This window comes from Musa acuminata, chromosome BXJ1-6 (assembly GCF_036884655.1).
Source record: "Musa acuminata AAA Group cultivar baxijiao chromosome BXJ1-6, Cavendish_Baxijiao_AAA, whole genome shotgun sequence".
Lineage (NCBI taxonomy): Eukaryota > Viridiplantae > Streptophyta > Magnoliopsida > Zingiberales > Musaceae > Musa > Musa acuminata.
In genome coordinates this window covers 8,562,032-8,589,237 of record NC_088332.1, presented here as the reverse complement: position 1 = coordinate 8,589,237, position 27,206 = coordinate 8,562,032, and the positions used below count along the sequence as shown (strand labels likewise).

General features: G+C 37.5%; 1 protein-coding gene across 1 annotated transcript; it reads left to right on the top strand.

The window, feature by feature from the left end:
- The first annotated feature begins 261 nt into the window (after window positions 1-261).
- Window positions 262-26,145, top strand: LOC103987377 (protease Do-like 7). The gene is made up of 24 exons (XM_009405667.3): window positions 262-721; window positions 806-876; window positions 2,045-2,179; window positions 3,552-3,610; window positions 4,800-4,836; window positions 7,926-8,051; window positions 8,840-8,929; window positions 10,291-10,356; window positions 10,565-10,621; window positions 10,712-10,777; window positions 12,702-12,809; window positions 13,018-13,098; window positions 14,471-14,520; window positions 15,341-15,506; window positions 15,756-16,265; window positions 19,308-19,490; window positions 19,557-19,659; window positions 20,856-21,026; window positions 21,126-21,205; window positions 21,290-21,517; window positions 24,250-24,465; window positions 24,535-24,692; window positions 25,526-25,637; window positions 25,716-26,145. The coding sequence occupies exons 1-24, from the start codon at window positions 433-435 to the stop codon at window positions 25,917-25,919; spliced, it is 3,366 nt and encodes a 1,121-aa protein (XP_009403942.2). The 5' UTR covers window positions 262-432; the 3' UTR covers window positions 25,920-26,145.
- The last annotated feature ends 1,061 nt before the right edge of the window (window positions 26,146-27,206 follow it).

Genomic DNA, 27,206 nt, shown 5'->3' with positions numbered 1-27,206 from the left:
GGTCATCGCAACGAGCAAAAGCCCAAACGTAGAAGCCTTCTCACGTCGACTCCAGACCTGACTTCCCACTGTTCCCGGTCACCGCATGCAGGAGACACTCCGCCCCTTTCCTTTCAGTGGTCGGTCAAAGTCGTTTTTATTTCTTTCTCTTTTTTAACTTTTTAAGGAGTGGTCACAGGCATCTCAAACGTACCTCCCGGTGACTTCACTCACGGGAAGACGCCTCGTACAATTTATTTGCTCGACCCCTCCTGTCAATCTTCGACCCTCTTCTTGTTCTTCCATTCTTCCTCTCCGGCCGACGCCTTCGGTTCTCCATCCCCCATCCCCCCCTTCATTTTGGACCCCTCCCCCTCGCCTCTATTTGGGAACCCTAACCCTAACACTGACCTTAAATCTAAGGGTTGGATCCGATCGCTTGTTCTTTGATCGATGGGAGAGGGCGACGCGCTGGAGAGGTTGGGGCCAGAGGCGATGGATACCTCGTGCGTGAAGGGAGATCTCGGGATGGAGATCGACGCGCAGCCGTGTCGGGAGGGCGCCGCGACGGCGGAGGACTGGCGGCGGGCCCTCGCCAAGGTGGTGCCCGCGGTGGTGGTGCTGCGGACCACTGCCGCGCGCGGCTTCGACACGGAGACCGCCGGGGCCAGCTATGCCACCGGGTTCGTCGTCGACAAGGGCCGGGGCATCATCTTGACCAACCGCCATGTGGTCAAGCCGGGTACCTTTTCGATCTTGACCTTCGCCATTACGATCAAGATTGATGCTCGCTTCTTATCCATGCGATTGTTTTGTGCTGGTGCAGGCCCCGTCGTTGCGGAGGCGATGTTTGTCAACCGAGAGGAGATTCCGGTCTATCCGATATACAGGGATCCTGTAAGTTCTTGGCTGCAGTTTCATCAACTTCTTGATCGGTAACTGTTTCGAGAGATGAATTTTCTTAGTGGTGTTTGGCATCAGTTACCTTTCCGGCATTGCGATTGTTCTTTCGATGTCATTTTTCTCGGGTCATTTCTCTTGAATTCTAATATCCTGTGAGTTTTCTTGGATATTCTGTACCCCGTACGTTTTCAGTTTTGCAGTAACTTCTTGATCGTTAACTATTCGACCGATGAATTTTCTTGGAGGTCTTCGACATTGGTTACCTTTTCACCATTGAGATAGTTCTTTCAATATCATTTTTCTCGGATCACTTTTTTGAATTCAAGCTCACGATTCCGGTCTATCAAGTAGAGATAAGGATCCTGTAAGTTTTCAGTTTTTTGATTCTTGGCTGCAGTTTCAGTAACTTCGTGATTAGCAACTATTCGAGCGATGAATTTTCTTGGAGGTCTTTGACATCGGTTACGTTTTCTTGTCATTGTTCTTTGGATATAATTTTTTTTGGGGTTATTTTTCTTGAAATCTAATATTAAGGATCCTGTGGAAATATTTCAAAACACTAATTTGGTCTATAACTAATGAGGTCTATGCACTTGTTGATGCCACAGATTGTTATCTCAATAAACTGAGCCTCTCAGTGGATAGCTTCGTGTCTTCGTCTTATTTTCTTGGGAGGGCCTTGTTAATAATGCAAATACGTACTATTCAGGCATATGTTTGTATTGCTAGGCATGAAAGCTTATAATTAACCAGGTTCTGATAGAATTTTTGCCAGTGATCAACAAGCAATGACACTCAGTGTTATGATGGAGAGATCTATTCTCTTTCCTACCCCACTTACCATTTATCTTATGACATCTGTTAAGTTGAATGGATTCGGATTGAGAATTTGGACGCTTGAAGAATGGGAATATGAAGCAAGAAATCCATCTCCTTGATCTTTTCTTGAATTTTAGAACACAAGCATATCTATGACGTTTAACATAGATGTTTAGTACATCGGATAATTTATGTCAAGCAAGCATTTGATATTTTATGTCTTCCACCATAACTTAGTAGTGGGTTCTACAGATTCTCAATTTGGTGAAAATCTGAATGCTGTTCATGTTGCTTTAGGAAAATTGGTTGCTGTCTTACACATTTCCTGTCTTTTTATGATTAGATACATGATTTTGGCTTCTTCTGCTATGACCCTGAAGCAATCAAGTTTTTGATCTACGAGGAGATTCCCCTTACACCTGAAGCTGCTTGTGTTGGTTTGGAGATACGAGTTGTAGGAAACGATAGTGGTGAAAAGGTACGTATCATAGTTATGATTGTTTAATGGACCTTGTTAATTTTTCATTCATAGTAAGTCAAAGAATTGTTATTGCATGTGGTTTAGAATTGTGTGGTTAATACCTGGCAGGAAACAGAGTGAGGTTCTTAAAATGTCTTTAATTAAGGACTTGCTGTGAATCTTTTTCTATATGTACTATTCTGGTGGAGGAGGGATTATGTTTATATGTGTGACTAGTGCAAAAGATTATAATGACAATAAGTATTACATATACATACATGTCGCTTTTGAGAATTCACATAATTTTATATGTCAAATAACTGAATAGCTTAGAAATAAAGATTTGTCAATGCGAAGCTTGGTTCTTGGCAAGGATCGAAATATTGTATCGTACCGGAGTTTCGACATTCACTCGGTACGGTACGATACTATATACCGAGCGATATACCGTTCGGTATAGGTATATATAATAATAATAATAATAATAAATAAATAAAATAAAATAAAATAAAATAAAAATTTGGCGATGTCGTCGAAGCAACGTCGCCTATATAAGTATATATATAAGTAAAAAATGTTATAAAATATTTATATATAAATATAAATATATTTATATATAAAAATATTTTTTATATATAAATATTTTTATAAAAGGCGACGTCGCCTTCTATTATATATATATATATATATATATATATATACAAACCACTTGGTAACGGGCGGTCCGCTGTGCCAACACCTTGTTGATGTGGCATGGTTCTATGGTGTGCCAATTAATGCCCCCTTGATGGTTGGCACAAGCAAAATATTGGCTGCTATTTGTCGGCACCGCTGGCATGGATCTACATGCTTAACGCTAATACATTTTTGGCATGGTATGTTTCAATTCGTGCCAACATATGTCAGTCAAAACGGTAATCTTCGATCATATTGATAATGCTATTGTTACCCATTTAAATTTATGAATGCGATATTCACCATCTCGTTTACCAACATTTATCTTTTCAGATAATCCATCTTCTGGTAATGCTCATGTATATGTGATTTTACTCTTACAAGTATGAATTTACACTTGCATGCAACTAGAACAAAGAATGCTTATATACTTCACATGCTCGCTAGACATGAATAAATGATAACCTGCAGCACACAAGTACCAGTAGATATCCACACAACCACACATACATGTGCCATACAAGCACCTAACCCACAACACGCTTACATATTAATGCATGCACCATATGCGCATAAGAGCCTTTCAATTTATGCATGGAAGTCCATACCTTCATTTATATGTGCAGTAAATTTTTTTGACTCCAGGATGCACCATAAACTGATGAACAAGTGTAGTTCAAGAGTTTCCTTATTCTGTGGTTCTATAAACTTGCAGGTCTCCATTTTAGCAGGAACTGTAGCGCGTCTTGATAGAGATGCTCCTCACTATAAAAAGTATGTGCTGTCATCTTTATCTGTCTCATAATATATGCATCATTTGTATGTCTTGCTATAATGTATGATAGTAAACGCCATTGAGAACTTTTCTGTACTTATAACTTATAAGAATTAAGAAGAGTTAACGTACTAATTCCTTACAATTTAACTACATTCGTATATCAGATTTTGTCATGAAACACCAACCATCACCCCCTCTTCCCTCATTTTTAATCTTTGCCTCCACCTTTTTCCATTTATCTTGTCTTTTGCTGCCCCAGTCTTGAGGGTGCGCTGCCTCCCCTCATTCCTCTTCCCATTGCTTATAAGTTCAGAGTATCTTCTTTTCACATCAGTAACGAGCGACTGTTCAACATCATCCATGGCTTCGTACTCGTCTTTCTCAGATTGATTGATTGTTTTTGTTTCATTGATGTTTATTTTTCCTTCTCTCTTTTGGTTGGTAATTTTGTTTCACAAAATCAGTTATCAATTAATTAGTGTTTGTTGGGTATTAGCTAAGAAAATGAGGCTTCAGTTATCTTTTGCATTCTGGTCTATGGCTCTGAATTTGTTACTTCATTCTCTGGCTGTGTCCGTTGGCTGAATTGCAATCCTTGTTTACTTGACTATCCTTTATTGGAGTTCCAGGTTGTTCCCCTTGATTGGATAAGGACTAAGTTTGTGATTCGGGTAATCCAAATCCTGACTGACCTGATGATCTGGTCTGTAGCCAAACCGGAGGTGGATCCCATCTGATCTGCTTGTAGTTCTAATTGTAACAATTATTTTCTTCAGCATTCTACACTTGTCTGACACTTGTTCAATTCAACGAAGTGGAAAAACATCTCAAACTCATCTTCTATTTCATTAAACTGCCATTTTAGATACTTATGTTGATCTTCAAGTTTGGCTCAGATGTACAGTAGTTTGCGTTTGTAATGAATTGATGTGTTATATTTACATAATTAGTACTCCAGTGATGTTTACCATGATCTTCTGTATCTAGCACATGAACTGTGAAAGGAAGCATTCATGTTAATCCAGTGATGTATACCATGATTGACACTGTTTTTGGATCATGTATGTCACACTAATGTTTTGTTGCTGCATTATCATTATGTCGGTTACATCATGGTTTCTGAGTCTCTCATCAGTGTCCACTATTTCCTAGTTAAGTGATGTTATTTTTGCATTCTCAATACAGGGATGGATACAATGACTTCAATACATTCTACATGCAGGTATGTATGATTGATAGATGTTCACAGAAGCTGCACATTTAAAACTGAATTCTAGTTTTCCATTTATTTCAGTCAGTTTTAACCATTTGCTGCTAGTTAATCACTTACATATTTCGTTGTAACATGAATACCTGTTTATTGTGACTTTTTATAGCGAATTAACCTCTGTCAAAGGCTGTAAGAGAATTTCATGGGAATAATCTCATATAGTGGTGTGAGTTTTGTCAGTTGTTTTTAATCGTCAGTATGTTAATCTCAAATTAGATATGTTATAGGAAATGGAAATCCAAAGAAAAACAAATGTCATCACACTGAACCATTTACAACGGCGCCTAGTTATCCACTCCAAAATAGTTTCTCCATAAATTGTTCTTTGTTGTATATATAAGATATTAAAGCTTACCTGCTATATGTTCAATGGTGTTAAGTTTAGTAAATTTCTGCTTCGACTTTTGATAGTGGTTGAATCTGCCCATGATTGCTTGGTGAAAAGTCAAAATGAAAGTTAAAGGTTTTTAAAGTTAACTTGATATCTCATTCAATGTCAATAGCAAAAGTGCAAGAAAGAAAGGATCTGGTGATTGACTCTCATGAATGCTGCCAAACACCACTGAATTCTAACTAGCATTGAATGCAAGAGATGACCCTCTTTGAGATGGTTTTTTTCCCATCATTTGGGTCTTAAATAAGTGATTCCATGTCATACCTTAAGAATGGTGATTTAGAATAATGACCATACTTCAGGTTTTCGAGAGTTCTTTCCTCTTTTTGCTTTCAATTGGTAGGAGTTGTTTAAGCCTATAGGTATGCCGTATGCCATGCATGAACCTTGGATGTGGCAAATATTTTTATCTCCATGACAATTGTTATGACTAGGAGTCTAGGACCACCTATTTGTTAATGCATCCTTTAGAACATATTTGGATGAATGTTCTATTGATTGTTTCAATGTGATTATACACTATTTGAGGTTAAATGACTTTATGCGGTTAGATGCTTTGCATGCTATACTTATCTATAAAGATTCTCGGTTGAAATGCATGCTAGCACTCCGACAAATTCTTGGTTGGGATGATTTGCTAGTTACTTGTGTTTGGTTATCCTTGTTTTGAATAGCGCATGTTTTTATGAATTCAAAATGGTTGAAATATTAAACATCTTTTCCCTTGTCCGTCTTTACCCTACTCCTATTTGGTTTTTTCCTCTTTTCCTTCTTTGCGCTGCCAACAGATCTCTCTGATCCATAGTGCTTTACGTGTGTTATTTTGTGTTCACCTCTTGCTCATAATATCACCTGATGTCTTTTATATCTAGATGTGAATAAGTTGTCTTGTTAATTTGCCTTCCTATATAGATTCTATTTTTCAGATTGGAATTCTAGTTTGTAGAAGCTTAAATGAGTATACTTGATGGCCTCTGGATGCCAGATTTCCCAGAAGCAAGGCCTAAAATTCATTGGCACGTGGGGTTTCAGCTGGCTGTCAAAATGATTGTGCCGTGCTAGTGGTATGCTGCTAGAACAAAAAAAAAGGAAAAATATTAATACTAAATATTACAATATATTGCTCAAATTGGTGTTGAGTTGTTGTAAACCTACAGAGATAAAAAAAATTGATCATGTTGCTTAAATTAACCCCAAATTCTCACCCATAAAAAGGGAAAAAAGACATGAGGATAGGTGTCATATATCGTGCTAATTCAATTCTTTATCACTTTATCATTGAAGAGCTGTGCCTTGTTGCTGGGCATTATGGAAATAAATTGTGTTGAAGAATGTGAGGAGCATCCTTGGAAGATAGGGTTTTGAGACTTGAGATTGATTGAAAAGGTGGTTCTAAGATTGTTTTTTAGTTTAGGCTTATCCCTCTGAAGATATCAGTTTGGAGCCCAACTTGGAGATGGTTGGAATGAAGTGGTTGTTAACCCCCTAGGCGCTTTATTTTAGTTGTTAAAGATTTACCTTTTTTTTTTTTTTGTGATTAGGTTACTTCAACTACTACTAAGCAAGGTAGGCAATACCGAATGATACCGCCCGTACCAGTTCGACAGCATACGGGTACACGGACCGTCCGCTACCGGGCGGAACGAAAAATAATAATAAAATAAAATTATATATATATATATATATAAATATATATATGTATATATATATGTATATATAAACTTGGCGACGTCGCCCCGCTTGGTGAAGGAAAAGGCGACGTCGCATCGTCGACGTCGTCTTATATATATATATATATATATATATATATATATATATATATATACACGTATATACACATATATATACATAAAACAAGGTATGCAATACCGTACCGTACCGGTGTTTCGAGGTTGGCTCGGTATGGTATGGTACCGGTGTACCGAGCGGTATACCAGGGCATACCGAACGGTACACCAGGGTTTATCGAGCGATTTCCTCCTACTGTAGCATTGTAGCACTGCTACAACGTATCACTGTAGCATTGTAGCTCTGTAGCATGGTCCGTCCAGTAGTGGGCGGTTTGCGTACCGGTATGCCTTCGGATCGGTACATGCCGCCCGTACCGGGCGGTACCATTCGAAATTGCATACCATGATATATAATATATATATATACTGAGTGGTATACCGAACGGTATACCGCTCGGTATACAGTTTCGTACCGTACCGAGCGAAAGTCGAAACTCCGATACGGTACGAAATTACAGACCTTGCTACTAAGATACCTTAAGTACACCATCCTGACTAGAATAGCCCTAAAGATTCTCTGAGAAATGCAAGTCACAAAAGTGCTATTCTAAATTAACCTAATCAACATGTTGGCTTTATATGGTGTACTTATGACATTCAGTTTATTAGAAATTTCAAATCAATTACTCAGTAAAAAATCATGGTAGCATCATGATATTGCCTTGTGAGTAAGAATTTCAAATTAATTTCTTAGAAGTTTCTAGTGAGAGTATATTCAGAATACAGTCAGCATTGTCATGTTTTTTCTTTCTTATTTAGCATCTCTGTGAAATTTAAACTTGTTATTATGAGTATTTGCACCTTTTTTTGTTCTTTTTGTTCATAACATTTCACTCATGTTTTACTTTCTTGTGCAGGCTGCATCTGGAACAAAAGGTGGCTCAAGTGGCTCTCCAGTCATAGATTGCCAAGGAAGAGCTGTTGCCTTAAATGCTGGGAGCAAATCGTCTAGTGCTTCTGCATTTTTTCTTCCACTAGAGCGAGTTGGTTTTTTTGGCTATATTATCATATCAAATGTTTTAAATTATGTCGGATTTCTTAGTCTTAAGACTCTTAACATAATGCTCCTATAAATTTTCTGAGTGTTAAATAAAAGCACTAATCTGCTACTTTGAATTTCTTGTTAAAAGATATGGAAGTCCAATTATGCACTGCTCAAGGTTCAGGATCTCGGTAGTCAAGAAGGCTTCTATTATTAACATAGCATCAGCCAGTTGAAGTTAGTGAAAGTTACTAACCAAAGCAATTTTTGGCATAGAAGAATTTACATGAACAAAAATGATGAGTGGCTAGTAAAAAGATATTGCTTTAGCATCTTAAGCTCTTGAACTTGAGCAGCCTATAAATTTCCCTTGGAAATTTAATGAATGAAGTGGAAAAGCTAAACAGTTGCTCCAGAAGGATATAAGTTAAGCCAAAAGGCTGATGGAGCACAAGCCACAATGCTAGCATAAGACAAGTAATTTCATGCACATAATGCTGTCAAGCTTGGCATCTTTTGATTATATGGATATTAGGTTTGTTGAAAGATAATTTGAATGATCAGATCAATTGGCATCCTTAGAATGCTACCTTTTGTTGTAGGTTATTGTAATGCACTTTCAGCACCATTACATGTTGATGTGTGACCATTGGTTTGATTTCATGACTTGATGTACTTGTTTTGTATTTTAGCACCATAAATTGTGAATAAGTGCTTGCTTTCTTTTAAGATTTGTGCTTCTGGCTCATTAAGTGTTTTGTAACTTTTTTATCTTGTAATTTCTTACAGGTTGTAAGAGCATTAACATTAATTCAAAAGAGTTGGAGTACGTTTGGAAGCAAGCCTGATGCTGTTACAATTCCTCGTGGAACACTTCAGGTTTGTTTTTTGGGTAAACATATCTGCTACTCTTGTTCTGTGCATTTTATGAGGTTGCTGGGCTTTTTAGTTTGAGATCAATGTATTGTTGCTGTTGTTGCCTTGTACATATTCTTTGTTGATCTTTCTTAATTCTATTGCCTTGTCCACGGCCTTCTTGTTTCCCAACCAAATATTGTAATGATGTCTCTAGACTCTCTCTAGTCCTCTTAGAAATTGCTGACCAGCTAACACCTAGTTATTTGCTTCCCATATATTTGGTGTCTGCTATAAGGACTTTTGTTTGTTTAGTTTTGAGCTTTATCGAGGAATCATTACCCTTGACAGTCACCATCATTTTAATTCGACATCTGGACTTCTGTATGAGCATTAAATTTATTGTCAGATCTTGACTTGAGACATTATTTTTATCTAGGATTTTAGTGTAATAGATGTTAAGATCTTATGGGCTTGTTTGCCGTTGTTGTTGTTCCTTGTGGTTCAGATAAAATATCATTATATGTTTGGTAGAAGTGCATTCATCACTGACATGTTTTAAGTCAACCAAGTTGATCAAATCATTGTGTGAATAATCTGTTCCCCAGCCTTTTATGATACAAAACTTTTGAAAGGTAAAATGTTTGTATGAGAGCTATTTGCACAATACTTACTACTGATGTTAAGAACTTTCACAATTTATTTATTTTGTTCAAGTTTCATGCATATGGTCTGTCAGTGGTTTGGGTGGATTGACCTTCTACAAATGTACCCGACCTGATTTTGATGTAGTAGTAAAATCAATGATGAGACAGAAAAATTGTAATTACATTTACACCTGAGACCACTCCTGTCTTGCTTTAAAAATTTGTCAGAATATAACCTGATGCGAACCATTATTTTGTTGAGAAAAAGACCCATTTTTTTGCTGTGGTAAAATCGGTTAGGCTTGCTGTAGTATGGAATACTGATATTTTGCTTATTTGAAAATGAGGGGTCAGAAAATGGTCTATCACAAAAGTAAGACGAAAGGAACTAGTTAGGGTGATCTTTTCTAATTTTCTTTTGTGTGCTCTGATATTTGTTTTTAAGAAGGGCAGAGTATGCAACTGCATCGGCCAAGGTATTGCTATGTTTCTGCAGAGTTGAAGATTTCAGATGATGTTCCAGACTATAGGCCACTATTATAGATATGTGATTAATTGCAAAATTATATTACCATGACATTAGTCCATGTTATGCCTGAGGTTTAATGTACTTGCCTCAGTCTTCTTCTTGGTCAATCTGATTGATAAGCTGCTAAGTATAACATGAAAACAGAAATGATTTTGTTTGTTTAGATTGTCTTTTCTTAAAGTTCTTATGATTTACGTTTGATTTTTTAGGTAACATTTGTTCATAAGGGATTTGATGAAACTCGGAGACTTGGCCTTCAAAACGAAACAGAGAAGGTATGTTGCTATTCATTAGATGTTTAGTGCATTCGGAAATTAATTTACTTATCTCTTTGCTGATATATATGTATATATACACTTGCATTCAAAGTTTCCTTAATATTTGACTTTCGGTTTCCTATTATGCATCCAACTCTTTTTACACTGTTGATTAATACTTGATATGCTTACCATAACTTTCTCTCTTTTTTCGGCTAACAATCAGATGGTGAGGCTCGTTTGTCATACCGGAGAGACAGGGATGTTAGTTGTAGACTCTGTGGTGAGTTTCTGTTAATTCTACCAAGAACTTCTATAGCTTTCATGTAATCATGTGATGGTGTTCTATGTTCCGATTGATTAATTGTTACAGGTGCCTGGTGGTCCTGCTCATAAATATCTGGAACCTGGTGATGTGCTTGTTCGTGTCAATGGAGATGTAAGTAGGAGCATCTTTCTCTTAATTATTCTATCAACTAATTTTTGTTGTCATTTAACCATTTCATCTTTTTTGTTGCTTTCTGACTTCTCAACTCATTGTTTTCTGAAGTAAAGCTTATCTATGACCATCATATGCATAACTATGAACTCTTGTCATAGTCAAGTTGACGCATGTATTATTGTCTGCCATCAAAGAATTTGTTTCTGTTCTCAACTCTTTTGTGTTAATGCTATTTGATATTAGATTTGTTATGTTATGCAACTTAGCATATGATAAAATATCTCAACTCTTTGTCGCGCTGAGGAGACGCGACGTTGCCTTATATATATATATATATATATATATCTTTCTCTGGGCGACGTCGCCGAGGTGATGTGACGTTGCCTATATATATATATATATATATATACCGTCCGATAATGGGTGGTCCATGTATCGGTCAGCTGACGGACCGGTAAGTACCGCCCATACCGGGCGATATTATTCAAAACTGCATACCTTGGTTATTACTTTTACTAAATCATAGTAACTCTGGGTCCTGTGATATGTATAAGTATCGATCTTATATCATGATGTAGCATAAAGCTTGGATGGGGATATGAAATGTGCCTTCATGATAAATAGCCATTGCAGTTACAGCTCTTAAAATAAGATAGACACCTGCACATTCAGCACATAAAGGTGATGTAGATAATCTATTTGAGAAGCATGATTACATTACTAAGTGTGATAGTAGTATTGTTATAATGTTCTTTACTCTCAGTCAAGGTCCCACCACTACTAGTAATTTCATGTTTCTCTCAGTCCCAAACTGGACTTGTTGGTTGATTGGTTTGAAATCCAAATCAGTTGGCCTTAAACCATGTGGCCTAAGATGCTTAAGCATACATTAGTAATAGTAAGCCTAGATAGCCTTACCATCATGCCCATTTTTTACTCTTTGATGTGATACTAACTGGGATGTTACAATCTCTCCTGCTTAAAGGCTTGGTAGCCCTGAATAATTTATTAGTAGGTGACTTGTCAGGCTCATGTCATAGTGATGGCTCTGTAATCTACAGGGAGTCCTTACCTTATTAGTGCACATCCCTTGTGCTAGTTCCACTGGCACAAAACTTGGATATAATGAACATTTTTCCACATGACTCAAAATGCTTAAACCCATGCCCATCTAGCTTTATATACGCTATCTTCTCACTTCCTATGTGGGACTGGTATGGGGTCACACTAGCTAACATACAATAACTATTAGTGAAGAATGCACAACTGTTTCTGTTTATATTTCTGAGTAGTGAACTTAGTATCTAATGTGAAACATCCATTATGATCCTCAAGAGTGTTAGTCCAATGTGGTGTACCAGAATTTGTTTAGGTGCCTAGACATTATCCTGACCATAAAACATTCACAGCAAGCCTCCTCCACTAGCCAATCCTATCTTAAGGAAGACTGTTGAATCAGTTAGTGGCTCATTCCCAGGCCTTACATGAACAAGGTTCTTATTAGGGTTTCCTAATTAGTGGGAGAAGATACATATACCGGTCGCAGAATATCTTCTAGCCTTGTTGGAAAATATATAGATTTGACTGCACATTCTGAAGGAGACTCCCATTTGTTTATATTCAGTTTTACTATGTTCGCTGCAACCATTTGGTCTGCAATGATGGAAAAGAGCAAATAAAGGGCAACCAGAGCTCTGTTGTTACTGGAAATCCCCAGGAGCATAGTCACTATCTGTAGTTATCATAGAGGATGCTCTTACCTATTTGAGTCTGTTATATTGTTTCAGGATACGAAGATCACTTTATTTTAAAGTAGTCAATGGAAACATATCTTCCCATTTGTCATATCCTTTTCGTTTTAGTTACATAAATCTGCTAACTGTTTTTTATTTGTGATTTAATGGATGATATTTAACTTCAGGTTGTTACTCAATTTCTTAAAATGGAGACCTTACTTGATGACAGTGTAAACAAAGATATAGATTTGCTTATTGAAAGAGGTGGAACTTCTTTGACCGTTAAGTTGAATGTAAGTTTCCTATGTGGCAAATTCTCTTTTTCACCATTTGAAATATGTGGTATTCATATAGTAAAATGCTTTCTTGATGATCCTATGAACCGCATTTGATACATGTGGTGTTTATATATTCCTCAGTTTGCTTTGACAAGTTCACATTTATTTGTTAATGCTTCATGTTCAGGATTTGCATTTGCACTGCTGATTTTTAATTCTTCAGGTTCAGGATTTGCATTCCATAACGCCAAATTATTTTCTTGAAGTGAGTGGTGCAGTGATCCATCCTCTTTCATATCAGCAGGTAAGGAATTACTTCAATGGAACTCGAGTAACTACTCCATGCTATTTTCAATCTACATTCAACCAGGTGGCACTTATAATCTCAATGAGCAATCAGTTCAATGTCAATGAGCAGTCATTTGACTGTTTGGAAGCAATCCTAGATTCGACAGATAATTCTAGCTGATTTAGGCTTATTCCTATGATCCTTGAGAATCTAAAAATCCAAGTCAACTTGTTGGTTCTAGTTTGGTCTGGAATGAAACCCCTCAGCCAATTCCCTTATCAATCCTAATTTTTCAAACCTTATTAAATAGGTTGTTGAATCCATCTAACATGCTCTACAATTGATACTTATCGTGTACGTTAGTCAAGAAGAATATTGCCAGAAGTAGTATCCATCCAATAGATGAGATCAGAGATGCTAATGTATATGTGAACAAGATTTCAAATACCATTCAGACTGGTACGTATAGACCGATATTTACCAGACCAACTAAGGACTAGTATCGGATCATTTGGTCCAATTTTAGATGGTATTCATATTTTATTATATTTTTATTGATACTGGTCTGTACGAGTCCGTATTCCATTTGGCATATTGATATATTAGTTCGATGAGCTGTTAAAACTGGTATAGGACCGAAAGTCAAAACCATTTTTAGGACATGAGACTAACATAATGTTGGCATTTGAAGAAGGATTGTTGACCCACCAAAAATAGAGAGACATAGATGGATACCACTTTGGTAAATGTTGTCCAGTTATAGGGTTAAGATGGGGTACAAGAAAAAATAGTTGACATTCTTTTGCCTTTGTCCTAAAAGTTTGTCGGGTTTGTTTGAATTCTCTTGCTTTCATACATGTCCCTGCTTATCTCTCTGTTAACTTATTTTGTGAATCCTAAATTCATGACCTAGTTGCACTTAAAGGGTCTTAATCAGTGGATCGTAAATTAGTGACCTAGCAGCACTTAGATTGTGAATGTTAAGTTTGTTGAGCCCATATAAATCGAACTGTTAACACAGATTTTAAATTGATTGATTTTGTTTGACAGCAACTGTATACATGAGCATGTTGATGCTGTAGTGGTACCAAGTGGCTTGCTGTATACTGATTTCTTTAATGACTTGCTTGCTTGAACTGCCCAAGTTTCCAGGGGCATATATTAAAACGGAAACTACCTTGGATAATTTTTTTTAATGTTTTTAACATCAGAAATCTATCTTTAGTTCACTTATTAGTTTGGATATATAATTATCTTTTTTTTACTTTTAATTGTTCGAAACCACAATCCTTAGCAACCTATGTTTTATCATGAGGCTTTTTTAGGCTTTGGTTATGACCATAAGTTTGTTATGTATTCCAAGTATGCTTATCCATTTCTTTAACAGGCTCGAAATTTTCGCTTCAAATGTGGCCTTGTATATGTTGCAGATACAGGGTAAGCTTTTGTTTTGAGAAACAAGCTCAATCTTTGTACTAAGTTCTATTGCTTTATTGTAATTTATCCATTATACATGTAACTTGTGTCAATTTATCTTAATATGATCCTATTTTGATTGCATAGTCTCTTAATGTGGCATGTAGCTTGATTAGTGTCCTTGGAAATTAAGGCTTGTTGTTTGTGGTGGTAGTGGTAAAAGAAAGATTGGCAAGACCATGATCGAAATAAAGGCTTGCTGTTTGTGGTGATAGTGGTAAAAGAAAGATTGGCAAAACCACCATCTAGTTTTGCTGAATTATCTGAATTTGGTTGTAAAATCATATGTTTTTTGAACAAGAATGGTTGGACTGGTGGGCTTAGTTGAATCCAGATGTAAATCAGTAGGATCAGCGTGATTGATCTAATCTGGTCTATTGGTTAGGAACTAGGTGGTCTGCTGTCATACATTTGTAATAAGTAGTGCTATACATTTATTGGTTATAATTAGTAGGATGCTCTTGGTGGATTGGTTGTGATATATATTGTTCTTGTTATTTTCATTTTGTATTACCAAACTTCTGGTTAATTACTCACATGTTGGTGGCTATATGGTCAAGTACACCTTCCTAGGAGGCTAGGACACTATCTAATTAATTATGCTTTGTTTACTTTCTCTCACAAGTGAAATTTTCTTAACATGTCTTTTCTCTGATGATACATGATATCTATCCTATTAGTTGTGTGTGCCAAACAGTGTCTGCTTATAAGATTGGCTACTTAAGCTGTTGTCAAATACTCTTTTCCGTAATGCAAAGTCTGGTTGGACTACATTTTGCAGGTATATGCTATCTCGTGCAGGTGTTCCACGCCATGCCATCATCAAGAAGCTTGCTGGAGAAGAGACATCTCAAATAGGTGACTTTATATCAGTTCTGTCCAAACTATCTAGAGGTGCCCGTGTGCCTTTAGAATATGTGAGCTATGTGGATCGCCATCGGAACAAGGTTCTGCTCATTCTTTTGTGTTGTTATTTAGCAAGTGGAATCCTTGAGATTTCCATGTGTACTATATCTCATTAGTCATTAACCCTTTTAATTGCAACTTCCTAATGACTATCAAGGTCTTCATTCATTAGTAACGTGCAGCCTTTTCAGGCTTTTACGACTGAAAGCCTTTAAAGCCAATATTTATGTCATGAAATGATGCTCACAAACTCTACTCTTTTATAATGGATTTATTAATTTGGCCTGCAGTCAGTTCTTGTCACAATTGATCGTCATGAATGGTATGCTCCTCCTCAAATATATGAACGCAATGATAGCACAGGCTTATGGATGGCTAGGCCAGCAGCACCAGTTGGTTCTCTTTTATTATCTTCAGCTGTTAATTGTGGTAAAATAAGCACAACCTCCACTATGGTAGCACCAATGGTTGGGTCAGAACAATTGGAAGATAATCATCATGACAGCAATGAAAACCGAGCTGATGGATGTAACAGAATGCAGACTGACGATGAGAACATTGTTGATGATTCGATCTCTGGTGAAGGTTTGATAATTGAGAAGAAACGGCGACGAGTGGAGGAAGAGTCAATAGCGGAAGGGAGAGTATTCTCTAATGGAGCTTTGAATGAACTTAAAGATCAGGCTTTTGAGCATCAACACAACTTGGGAAATACTGAGGTTTTACATGATCAGGAAGCAGTCAGGATCAATGCATCACTTGCAGAACAGGTTATCGAGCCCACTCTTGTAATGTTTGAGGTAGGCAAACAAGTGATTTATTTTTCGATATTGTTATATCAATGGGAAAATCTAAATGTTTCTCGATGCAACTTTTCTGTTTTCGATGATTGATCGACCTCTCTTATGTATCTATTAATTCAGTGCTTTTTTGAATGTTTGATTTAAAATTTGGAGGCTTAGGCTACAAATTCTTATATGGATTTCTATTTGTTAATACCAGATTGGCTTTTGTTTGTTTATTTTCATCTTTTGTTTACTTTCTGTGGTATGCTTGCTTCAAATTACTGGCTTCTTACTGAATGCAGCATATTATGCTTGTTTATGTTAAGTTGGAGCACTTTAATCAGCAGCCATTAGCTTTTTATTTTAAAATTTCTTAAGGCCAGGGTTTTCGATGTCGTCTGGTACAGTTCTGCACAAGTGGCATTTGCTGCTTCGATAGGTCACCTGCTCGGTATTTATGCTGGAGTTTATCGGTACACAGACTGGGTCAACTGGGTGGTACACCCGGTATCCCATTTATACGGGACAATACAGGGTCTGTATCGCATGGAATGCTTGGTACAAAGTTGGTATCACCCAGTACAAGGCTGGTGCTCTCTGGTACATTGCAGTGCAGGCTTTGTACCGGACAAATTTTTTTTTTTAAGATTTTTTTCAAACTTGGTATGTGTTGACCTACGCACACTGACACACCCTCTAGTATGGACCTGTCGGACTGGTACATACCGGTCACTACCATAGTGCTATGTGTTGGTACATCGGTATGTATCGGTGTTTCATAGAGGAAGAAAAAGAGGGAGAAGAGGAATGGGTAGCGGAGAAATAGAGGAAGGAGAGAGAAGAAGGAAGAAGGGAGGCAATGGAGGAGGAGGAAGATGGAAGAAAGGGAAGCAACGGAGGAAGAAGAGGAAGAAGATGACAGAGCGATGGAGGATGAGGAAGAAGATAGAGTGGAGGCGGAGAAGAAAGAAGGGGAAGCAGTGGAAGAGGAGGAAGGAAGAAAACAGAGCTATGGAGGAAGAAGGAAGAAGATGGAGCGGTCTAGGAAAAGGAAGAAGAGGAGAGGAAGAGGGAAGAGGACGAAGCTGTGGAGGAGAAGGTAGAGGACGAGAAGAGTGTGTACTAAAGAGATAAATGTTAGTGAATGTGCGGGCGACATCCTGTGGTGACAGCGTACGAGTGCTAACATCTTGCGGCGCCAATGAATGAGCGGGTGACGTCCCACGACGGCAGCGAACAGGTGGGTGACGTTCCCCGGTGGCAGCAAACTAGTGGGCGATGTCCTGCAACGACAGCACATGGGCGGGCCACGTCCTGTGATGGCAATGATGACATCGGCAACAGCAGCGTCGGGTAGCAAGCCCTAATTGGGTGACCTCACATTTATTTTAGGGTTTGTATGTTTTTATAAAACATTTGGATCGAACCGCCCAAAATGGGAATGGTTTGTGTACCTGTCCATGCCTAGACTGGTGAGTGCCTCCTGTTTTGTACCATTTCAGGTGGTACGATAATTCTTGGCTAAGATAGAAACTTATAATGGATTTCTCTAATTGCTGGTCTAAGATATGGATTCCTCACATTGTGTTGCTTTGACCCATAGGTCATGAATAATTTTGGTGCTTCTATGGTTTTTGTACATCCATATGGGTTGACTAATAATTAGTGCACATTTCAAGTCTAATAATTATTTAACCAAATTTTTGTTAAAAACTGGTGATACATTGGCAAATAATGAAGTACCATTAATATGGGGTAGAAGATAGGGAAAAAAAACTAAGTTGAAGTCTCCTTGGAAGATCATAAACTTATGGGAGATAGAACTTGGAAGTTTGCTTGGTAGGTAGAAAGTATTGGTTGCAACTTGAGCTAATAAAACAGAGTTGTTATCTTGTTGGTTTGTTATATTTGGTTAGGTTGCAAATGACTAAGTTTCCTTTTCACTGCAAAATGTGACTGTTTAATGTTTTGCATTGTGTTAGGCAAGTTATTTGTTGGCATTTTAAATTTGTTTATATCATTTCAGAAATATTGATGCGGTGCAATCATAGTGCAAGGTAGGAAGAAATATGTGGTAGGGACTCGGGAAGATGGAATTTTAACAGTTGGTGAAATTTAATAATTTCGGGAAGAGGATTGCCATGGTCATCCATCCGTAGAGAATTTCGAATTAACAATTTTTTTTAACATAATACATCATAAAAGATGCCTATATATTCTCGCAAACGAAATTCACTAGAAGAGACTGATTTTTTTCGCTTTCGGAGCATAATCTTCAATGTTCTATCATGGCTGATTTGATTTTCTGTTGTCGTATCCATCCTATTTAAAATCATGTTCTTAAGGGATAATGTTGAATCATTTTGTACCATAGTTTGCATCCCTGACATCTTACCTTAAATTAAAATTTAATTAGAAATCCTTGACTGACCAAAACAAATCCGTTGATTATTCTAATTATTCTTACGAAATACTAAGAAAGTTGAGGACAAACCTTTTGAAAAATATAAAAAAAGATTCATGAGTTAGGTATCTGTGATTGTGACCATGCTATACTGTTATGATGCAATATAGAAAAGAATAGGCAAGGTAAAGTTAGGGAAGAATATAGGAGGTAGAAGGCCATAGTAGGGATAGAAGTTTGATGGGTTTTATGAGCAAAGATGGTATGCATGCCTTCAAGTTTTATAAGGAACTCAATAGTTTCATATAAGTTTAATAACTCACTGCTTCATAGAAGCCTCCTATGTATACTGGTAAAAGAAATTCTTCAGGAGAACTGAGAAAAAGATGCAATCAAGCTATAAAGAAACTGGAAGTTTCATATAAATTTAATAACCTGATACTTCATTAAGTCTCATAGTTATACCATGAGATATCCATTTCAACGAGGTTCTCTTCTTACGTAGTCTGGAGTCTGTACTGTTAGACACTTACAGAATCAACTGAAACTGGATTAGTTATGTGTGATCTACAATGACCTATCATGATTAGTAAACTGCTTTTACATAAAGCATGCTTAATCCTCTGACATTCTGTATGTTGTCCACACTGCAGGTTCATGTACCACCATCATGCATGATTGATGGTGTGCACTCTCAACATTTTTTTGGGACAGGAGTTATTGTACATCATTCAGATACCTTGGGTTTAGCTGCTGTTGATAAGAATACTGTTGCTGTATCTGTGTCTGATGTAATGCTGTCATTTGCTGCATATCCTATGGAAATTCCTGGAGAGGTAAGGCTCATTAATTTTTAAACTATGATCAGTGTAATGCTGTTGTACTTATGCAACCATCCTCAGGTTGTTTTCTTGCACCCTGTTCACAATTATGCTCTTGTTGCTTATAATCCTTCTGCTCTGGGGATGGGTGCTTCCTGTGTTCGTGCCGCTGAACTTCTTCCTGGTTAGTTTACTTATCTAGACACAGACTTCTCTGCTGGCTGATCATTCTGCAATTGTTCTTGTCACAATTATTCTTGTCATTATTTCTGTTGCCTCTTCAGACTTTCATTTCTTGTGAGAATTATTACACTGTTACATTTTGCATGTGACTCTGTTGAAGTCATAACATTATGCTTGAGTTGATGAAATATTTTACTCAATCATGATCCTAGCTTTCCTCTGTTATGTCATCTTGCTTTTGTAAGGAAATAATTGGTCTTTTACTTTAAAAGTGAATCGCAGTATGGAATGATAATTATTTTGTTATAGTTTCATCATCGATACTCTCAATGAACTTGTGCTTTAGGCTGCTCTATGCTTTTAATCAACTTTGGCAAGAAAAGAGTGCAACTTCAGCTGCAATAGATGGGTTATGAGAATTTTCTTTCGCTTCTAGATAGACACGGAAGAGCAATGTTTGTAGTTCTTCCTATTTCTGTGCTTGCACGGTGGCCATGCTGGTGGAACAGCTAGGCATGGTTGGGCATTCTTGGCTAGGACTGAACACTCTTAACTAATGACAATTTGATGTTCATAGCATTTAACTCCGATTTGCTTAATGATTGATTTTACAGAATTCATACAGAGGACACCTGTGAAAATATGTTATGACTTGTAGGGTAGTGATGCAAATACTTTTGACGCATGCATATGCGAATAAGTTTATGATCTGTATATTAAAAGTGGATCATTAAGGAACCTATATTTTAGATCATTTTAATCTGATGACTACCTGCTTTGAATATAGCATTATGTTAAGTAGCAGAAGAAAACATTGTTTTTACCTAGTGGCAAAGTCTTCAAGTACTATATCTTCTTTCAAACATGAATTTGGAATGTTGTAAAGAGGAGGAAATGTTTGTTGCAACACCCAAGATATACTGACTGCAAGCAGCAAGATGTGAACTGGTTGTTTTAAAGGTTTGTGCATACCCAAAGAATAAACTATTAGCTAGGCCATCTGTATTATCTTCCAAATTGAATACCATAATTTAACCTAGATAAGTTATATTTGTCCATACTGTTTTTTATTTTATTGATCTTAGTTGTATTAGATGATCAGCTCATATATTTTTATGTTGATTAACTTGGTCAAAATCACTATATTTTTTATCTACAAGTTAACTCATGGTTTATGCTTTCTGATCCCCTATCCAGAGCCTGCATTACGCCGAGGAGATTCGGTATATCTTGTGGGATTAAGTAGGAGTTTACAAGCAACATCAAGGAAATCTATTGTTACCAATCCTTGTGCTGCTCTGAATATTGGATCAGCTGACTGCCCACGATATCGAGCAACTAATATGGAAGTCATTGAGCTTGATACTGGTATGGTTTCTATTGCATACCAGTTTTTTCAGATGTGTGGACCTTTGTTTTAAAGAAATACATTATTTTCCTTGTGTACTAAGTTTTTGTTAACTTTAGATTTTGGTAGTACTTTTTCTGGTGTGCTTACCGATGAACATGGAAGGGTTCAAGCACTTTGGGCAAGCTTTTCTACTCAGGTAACCACAATTTTTTGCACTACTATAAATTATCTATCATAAAACATGTTTATAAACAAGAATTTCCATGATTCCATGGTGCAGCTGAAGTATGGTTGTAGCTCTTTGGAAGATCATCAATTTGTTAGGGGCATACCGATCTATGCAATTAGTCAAGTTCTGGAGAAAATTATCTGCGGGTCACCAGGACCACTTCTTCTCATCAATGGCATAAAGAGACCAATGCCACGTGTTAGAATATTGGAAGTTGAGCTTTATCCAACCTTGCTTTCTAAGGCCAGAAATTTTGGACTGAGTGACCGTTGGGTACAGGTAACTAATATGTTCATTCTTAATTCTCATTGATTGTCTTTCTTCATTTAGAAGTTAGAATTTAAGTTCCACTGAAGCCAGTGGCTTATTTTTCTATTATGAAAGAAATTTTTAATCCTGTTGATCAATTTTTTATGAGTGATAATTGGAGGAACATTAAAGGATAGTCACAAGGTGCAGCCATCTTTAAGAGGACATCTTTAACCTCCATAGCAAGAACCAAAGAGAACTTTTTGACCAAAAAACAGAATTAATGCCTCAAAAATCTTGCATCACTTGTGAGGATAGACCCAAGTGATCCTGATGATAATGCCATGGACATAAGGGGTGTTAACGAACTTCTCTAGCTGTGGCCGAGGTGTCAGCACGGCTCGGTCCAATCATCGGTGTTCAGGATCGTCCCTGTAATGAGGCCTTCGTCGGGTCGAGTTGAGTTCAAGGTTGGCTCCGCATGCGATCCTTCTGTTGACACACGGTCCACTTCGTCGTCACTAGGCTCCTGCACACAGGCCTACGTCGGGAGGGGAGGGGTTTCCCGACTTGGCCCCTTCGAAGGTTAAGTCAGCACTGTGTAGTTAGAGGAGTTGAGCTTTTTGGAAAAATCCACCCCTTACCGATCAGGGAGGGTTGGCTTTTATACCTGCGAGGATGAGTTGGTCGTATGCGGTCAATTAACTACGGTCGACTCCTCGGGCGGTCGGCTTAAGCTTCTGTGTGAGCGCCGACCAACTTGCACGGATCGGCGCCGCCCCGAGCTTTTCGGAGCGGCTGTACTGCGTGATGTTGTTTCGTGCGGAAGGGGTGGCTGCTCGCCTGAGTCTGAGGCATACTCGTGTGTTGCACGCCACATTAGACTTAAGGTTCCATGTCCGTGCCATCGTGTCTGCTTTACTGTGTCCACGTGGACGATACCGAAATGTGCCCTATCAAGGGGGATTATGGCACTCACATTCAATCTCACTTATTGTAGGCTATTGTTTTTGTATGATAAAAGTCATTACAAATTACCAAAGTTGTGTGGTTCTTGACTTCGACTCTGATAAAACAAAGCATTGTGTAGATCAGCATTTTAATATCGGGTGGACTGGTACACACCAGTCAGTACTTACTGGACAACCTTGAAACAAGTACAAAGACCATCCCCTACTGCCTGGTTACTGGATCCGAAGAGAGACGTTGCAACACTTGTTGGACCTTTTTATCCTCCTTTTCCCCTCTCTTCTCTTTCATTCCTCTTTCACTCCCTCTCTCAATCCCGCTTGAAGTTTGCCCAAAATCTCTTACAAACTCACTTGAATCCTCTCCCAAATTTAATTAAGATTAATCAAAGGTAAGGTTAATTTCTACAAATTCAAGCCTCAATCCATGATCCGAATTGGGTTTTGTCCAAAATAGGCAAATCCAATAATTTTTTATTTGATTATCTGATTCGAGTTTTCACTTCTCATTTTGTTGCAACAATTTTAGGAATGGATTTCATGAACATAGGATAGATTTTAGGTGTTATCCTTGATGTATTTAAGTTAGATCCATGAGGATGAAACCTTGATCCTTTTGGGTCTAGCTAACATTGTGGATCTCTACACCTGCGTGGATCCAGGTTTGACCTCGTGGATGTAGTCTATATCTTCTTGGATGTGGCTTTGATTTTCATGGATTTAGGTCAGATCCATGCAAATCTAGCTTGTATCTTTAAATACAGTTTGTAATCCTTGTTAAAAACATGTTTCAGTTCATTATTTGTTGTTTTATAATTAAAAGTCACCTATATTTAATGATTTTTTTGGCTCTAATCAGGTAGAATTCATTGAAAAAGACTCTTATGTATTGGACCAAACTAGTCCAAACAGGGACCAGTATTGGTCTGCTATTGGTATTTGATACCTTGTTGTAGATCATTAAGACTTGTGCATCTTTGTGAATTTCTGGAACAACTAAGAGATGAAACATTGTTGGTGGTAGCAGTAGTGCAGTGAGCATAATGATATTTATAATCTCAAATCCACCCAAATGGTAACCTCTGGCCATTCCTTTCTGGGCATTGGAGTTACACAGTTTTAGGCTGGATTGGATGATTATAAAGTTTAAGAATTTCTCTACACCTAGTTTTAGTAAGATACCAATTTGAGCCACGAGATCCCTTTTGTTTGTCTTATTGATTAAAGCATGTTCAACTAGTTTCTGTTGAAGTGATCCATGGGTTGAAGGTCTCAGACAGAATTGTAGTTAGCTGTTGTGAAATATATTTGTCAGTTATCAGACCACCTTATGATCTTCTATATGGATTGATTGATATCAATATACTTGTCATATTGATGATCTAGATCTAAGTTTGTCACTTGTTAGTTTTGTACCAAAAGGCATCTTCTTTGTATGATTATTGATTTTATAACTGTTGAGCATGCTTTTTTTGCTGTTGGAACTCAGCTTGAGTTTCTGAAACTGGCCCTGTTCTTTAGTTTGGTAGCAACAACGAATCAAATTTCAGTTGTGCCAGTTGGTACTAAGCTCGGTGTTTACCGGGACAACTGAAGACTAGTATTGGATCGTATAGGTTAGTACTGCTTGGTATGTATTTTTTATTATTTTTCTGTTGATACCAGGTAGTATGGGTTATCATCCACTCTTAGAACTGTACTGGTTACAAAAACTGGTATTGGATTGGGATTTAATAAGTATAAATCATATTGTTCTATATGTCCCTCTCTACTGATCAAGAGGTTTATTTGCAGGCTCTTGCCAAAAAGGATCCAATTAGAAGACAAGTCTTGCGTGTTAAGGGTTGTTTAGCTGGATCAAAAGCCGAGGGTCTATTAGAACAAGGGGACATGGTTCTGGCAATCGATAGAGAACCAATCACATGCTTTCTTGACATAGAGAATGCTTGCAGGGAACTAGACAAATGTGAAGCCAATGATGGAGAATTAAAAATGACTATTTTACGCCAGGTAAACTGAATAATGTGCTTTGGAAGAAAATATTAAGATTGCTTTAGACTTAGCTTCTTGTCAATACAGGGTCAAGAAAGAGAGATTGTTGTTGGAACTGATATAAGGGATGGTAATGGGACAACTCGCATGGTGAACTGGTGTGGATGCATAATTCAGGATCCGCATTCAGCAGTTCGCGCACTTGGGTTTCTTCCTGAAGAAGGACATGGGGTTTATGTGGCAAGGTGAGAAACCAGTCCCTTTCTTAAATCACTTGCTCCTTGTTTCCAGTTTTCTATTTGTTACACAGAGTACAGTCAATAACATGTCTGATAGTATGCTTAATAGGATGGTATTAGGTCATACGTACTTAAATTTACATCTCATCGTTCAAGATATGCTGCTTACAATGGAGAAATGAATTTTATAATTGTGCTTTTCTTGTGCTTTAGGATGCATGTTTAACATTGGTTCAATTCCATGCCTCTTATTGACCTTCTATGATCATCCGGTTTGTAACGCTTTTGAAATTTTCAAGTTTTTATAAACCGTTGATGAAAGATAAGATGGTAAGGGTATATTTGTCTACATGAAGCATTAATTAACTAAATATTTATATTCTACGTGGGAAATGTTCTCATAGAAGGTTCTTTGTGACATTCTATGATATTTATATTCTATTTATGATATGATGGTTGCTCTTTTGCAATCTGGGAGATCCGGGTTCGAGTCACGGAAATAATTTTTTTAAAATATTTAAATATAAGATTATGTACATTGACTCTCCCTAAACCTGCATTGGTGGGAGTCTCGTGCATTAGGTATACCCTTTTATGTGGGAAATGTTTTGGATCTCACGAGAGATGGATTACACATACCTCATTACACTGGAGCCATCTAAGTTGATGGACTCCCTCCCTCAGCAGGATTACATTGTTGGTAGAGTTATTGGGGGTACTGAAGCAGCAGAAATTCTATATGAATCTTTGTTTCTGGACAAACATTCATATTCTTGTTATTTGGAGGTTATCAGCTCTCATATCTGTCATAAGCATTACATTACCATTTGTGAATGCAGATGGTGCCATGGCAGTCCAGTACATAGATATGGTCTTTATGCTCTGCAATGGATAGTAGAAGTAAATGGGAAACTTACACCAGATCTTGGAACTTTTCTGGAGGTTGTAAAGGTATGTCTTATGTTGTGCACACACGGTAGTGTTATTAAATTCAAGATCTTATAAGATTCTTCTCTCTTAAAATTATAGGGACTGGAGCATGGAGAGTTCGTGAGAGTGAAAACCGTTCACTTGAATGGAAAGCCGCACGTGCTGACGCTGAAGCAGGACCTTCACTACTGGCCTACTTGGGAACTTAAATTTGATCCAGAGACTGCCACGTGGCGTCGGAGAGTGATCAAGGCCTTGAGTTGCAGCATAGCATCAGGAAACAACACATCATGTAAGTTGTGAGACGGTTCACGCCAGAGCCACTAGGAAGTCTTATCCTTCGATCACCGAGGGATGAGGTTGGTGATTATGCAACTACAATAGGTTATTAATTAAGATGGTCCAGTGAGCTAAAAATTTGTTGTAAATCACCTCATTATTCTAAATTTGAGTATATGTTCCATAATTTTCAATTGAATAAGAGGCTCACATCTTATTGATGAGTTAAGCGAGTGTAATATTTATGCCAGCCATCAGGTTCAAATTCCCTGGTTGACGTTTAAAATTTCTTGTCAGGCCTCAAATTGATCGTTTAGATACTGGGTTTTTGACTTGTTTGATGCGTTGTGTTGATAATGCAATGATCAACCCACCGAGGAGAGAAGTGATTGCGGGAATTGGTACGTGTACCTGCAGTGTTCCTTTTTTCCTTCTTTGTGCATGCCAAGCTTATTGCCAGGATCTGACGTTTTGGGAATATCGATTTGGAGTGACGAAGGGCATTAAAGTAATTGTCTTTTCTTTCTTCTCTACGATGATCGGATTGTACACTGAATCCTCTACTGGACGTGCATCATTGGTACATGCGAGTCATAATAATTATTTATGCTTGGGATGGCTGCACATCCCCCTTGAAGTCAACTATGATACCGTGTTGGATGTGAGCTTAATTACAATGTCTTCAGCCTTGTACCTTGACCTTGGTGATTCCATCAGTGAGTTGACCTTATACCCCAGGCATATTTTAGAGAGAGCAATGGCCAATTGAGGAGATCAACTGACCCTTCAACTGTCCACCTCAGTCATAATTCCACTGTCACCTGACTCATGGACCAAGTCTTGCTTGCTTCAGAAGGGGGCACTGACCTTTGAGCATGGCCAACCATTGTTTGGCTTCTCTCATTCACTGATGAAATGGTTGCGGAAGTGACATAAATGAAAGCTATATAAACTTTTTTCCTTCAATTCGTCTTCTTCTTTTTGTCATCATTCACTATTTGTTCCTGACTTTGTTCACATACAATATAAGAGAACTCCTCTCCAAAAGCAACTTCTTCGATTGGAGGAAGGAAAACCCGCATGTATATGCTAATTAATTGATTTCAATCGAAAATAATAGTTAGATGAGTTTATTGTCATTATTTTGAATTTAAGTATCTTGGACTATTATTCTATTATGACGTTGCAAGTTAATGGGCTTACGTTCACTTTCCATGTTAAGATAATCTTGATAAGAAAAGTCTTACATTTAAAATTTAAGTTTAGATAAAGATAAGAGTTGTAGAGGATTGTAACTCTTTAAGATTTAAC

Bases quoted from the DNA above. Each gene is read 5' to 3' on its own strand.
- LOC103987377 (XM_009405667.3), top strand. From the start codon at position 433: ATGGGAGAGGGCGACGCGCTGGAGAGGTTGGGGCCAGAGGCGATGGAT. The intron at 4,837-7,925 runs GTATGTATGATT...TTTCTTGTGCAG, and splicing joins TCAATACATTCTACATGCAG to GCTGCATCTGGAACAAAAGG. The intron at 21,206-21,289 runs GTAACCACAATT...TCCATGGTGCAG, and splicing joins GGGCAAGCTTTTCTACTCAG to CTGAAGTATGGTTGTAGCTC.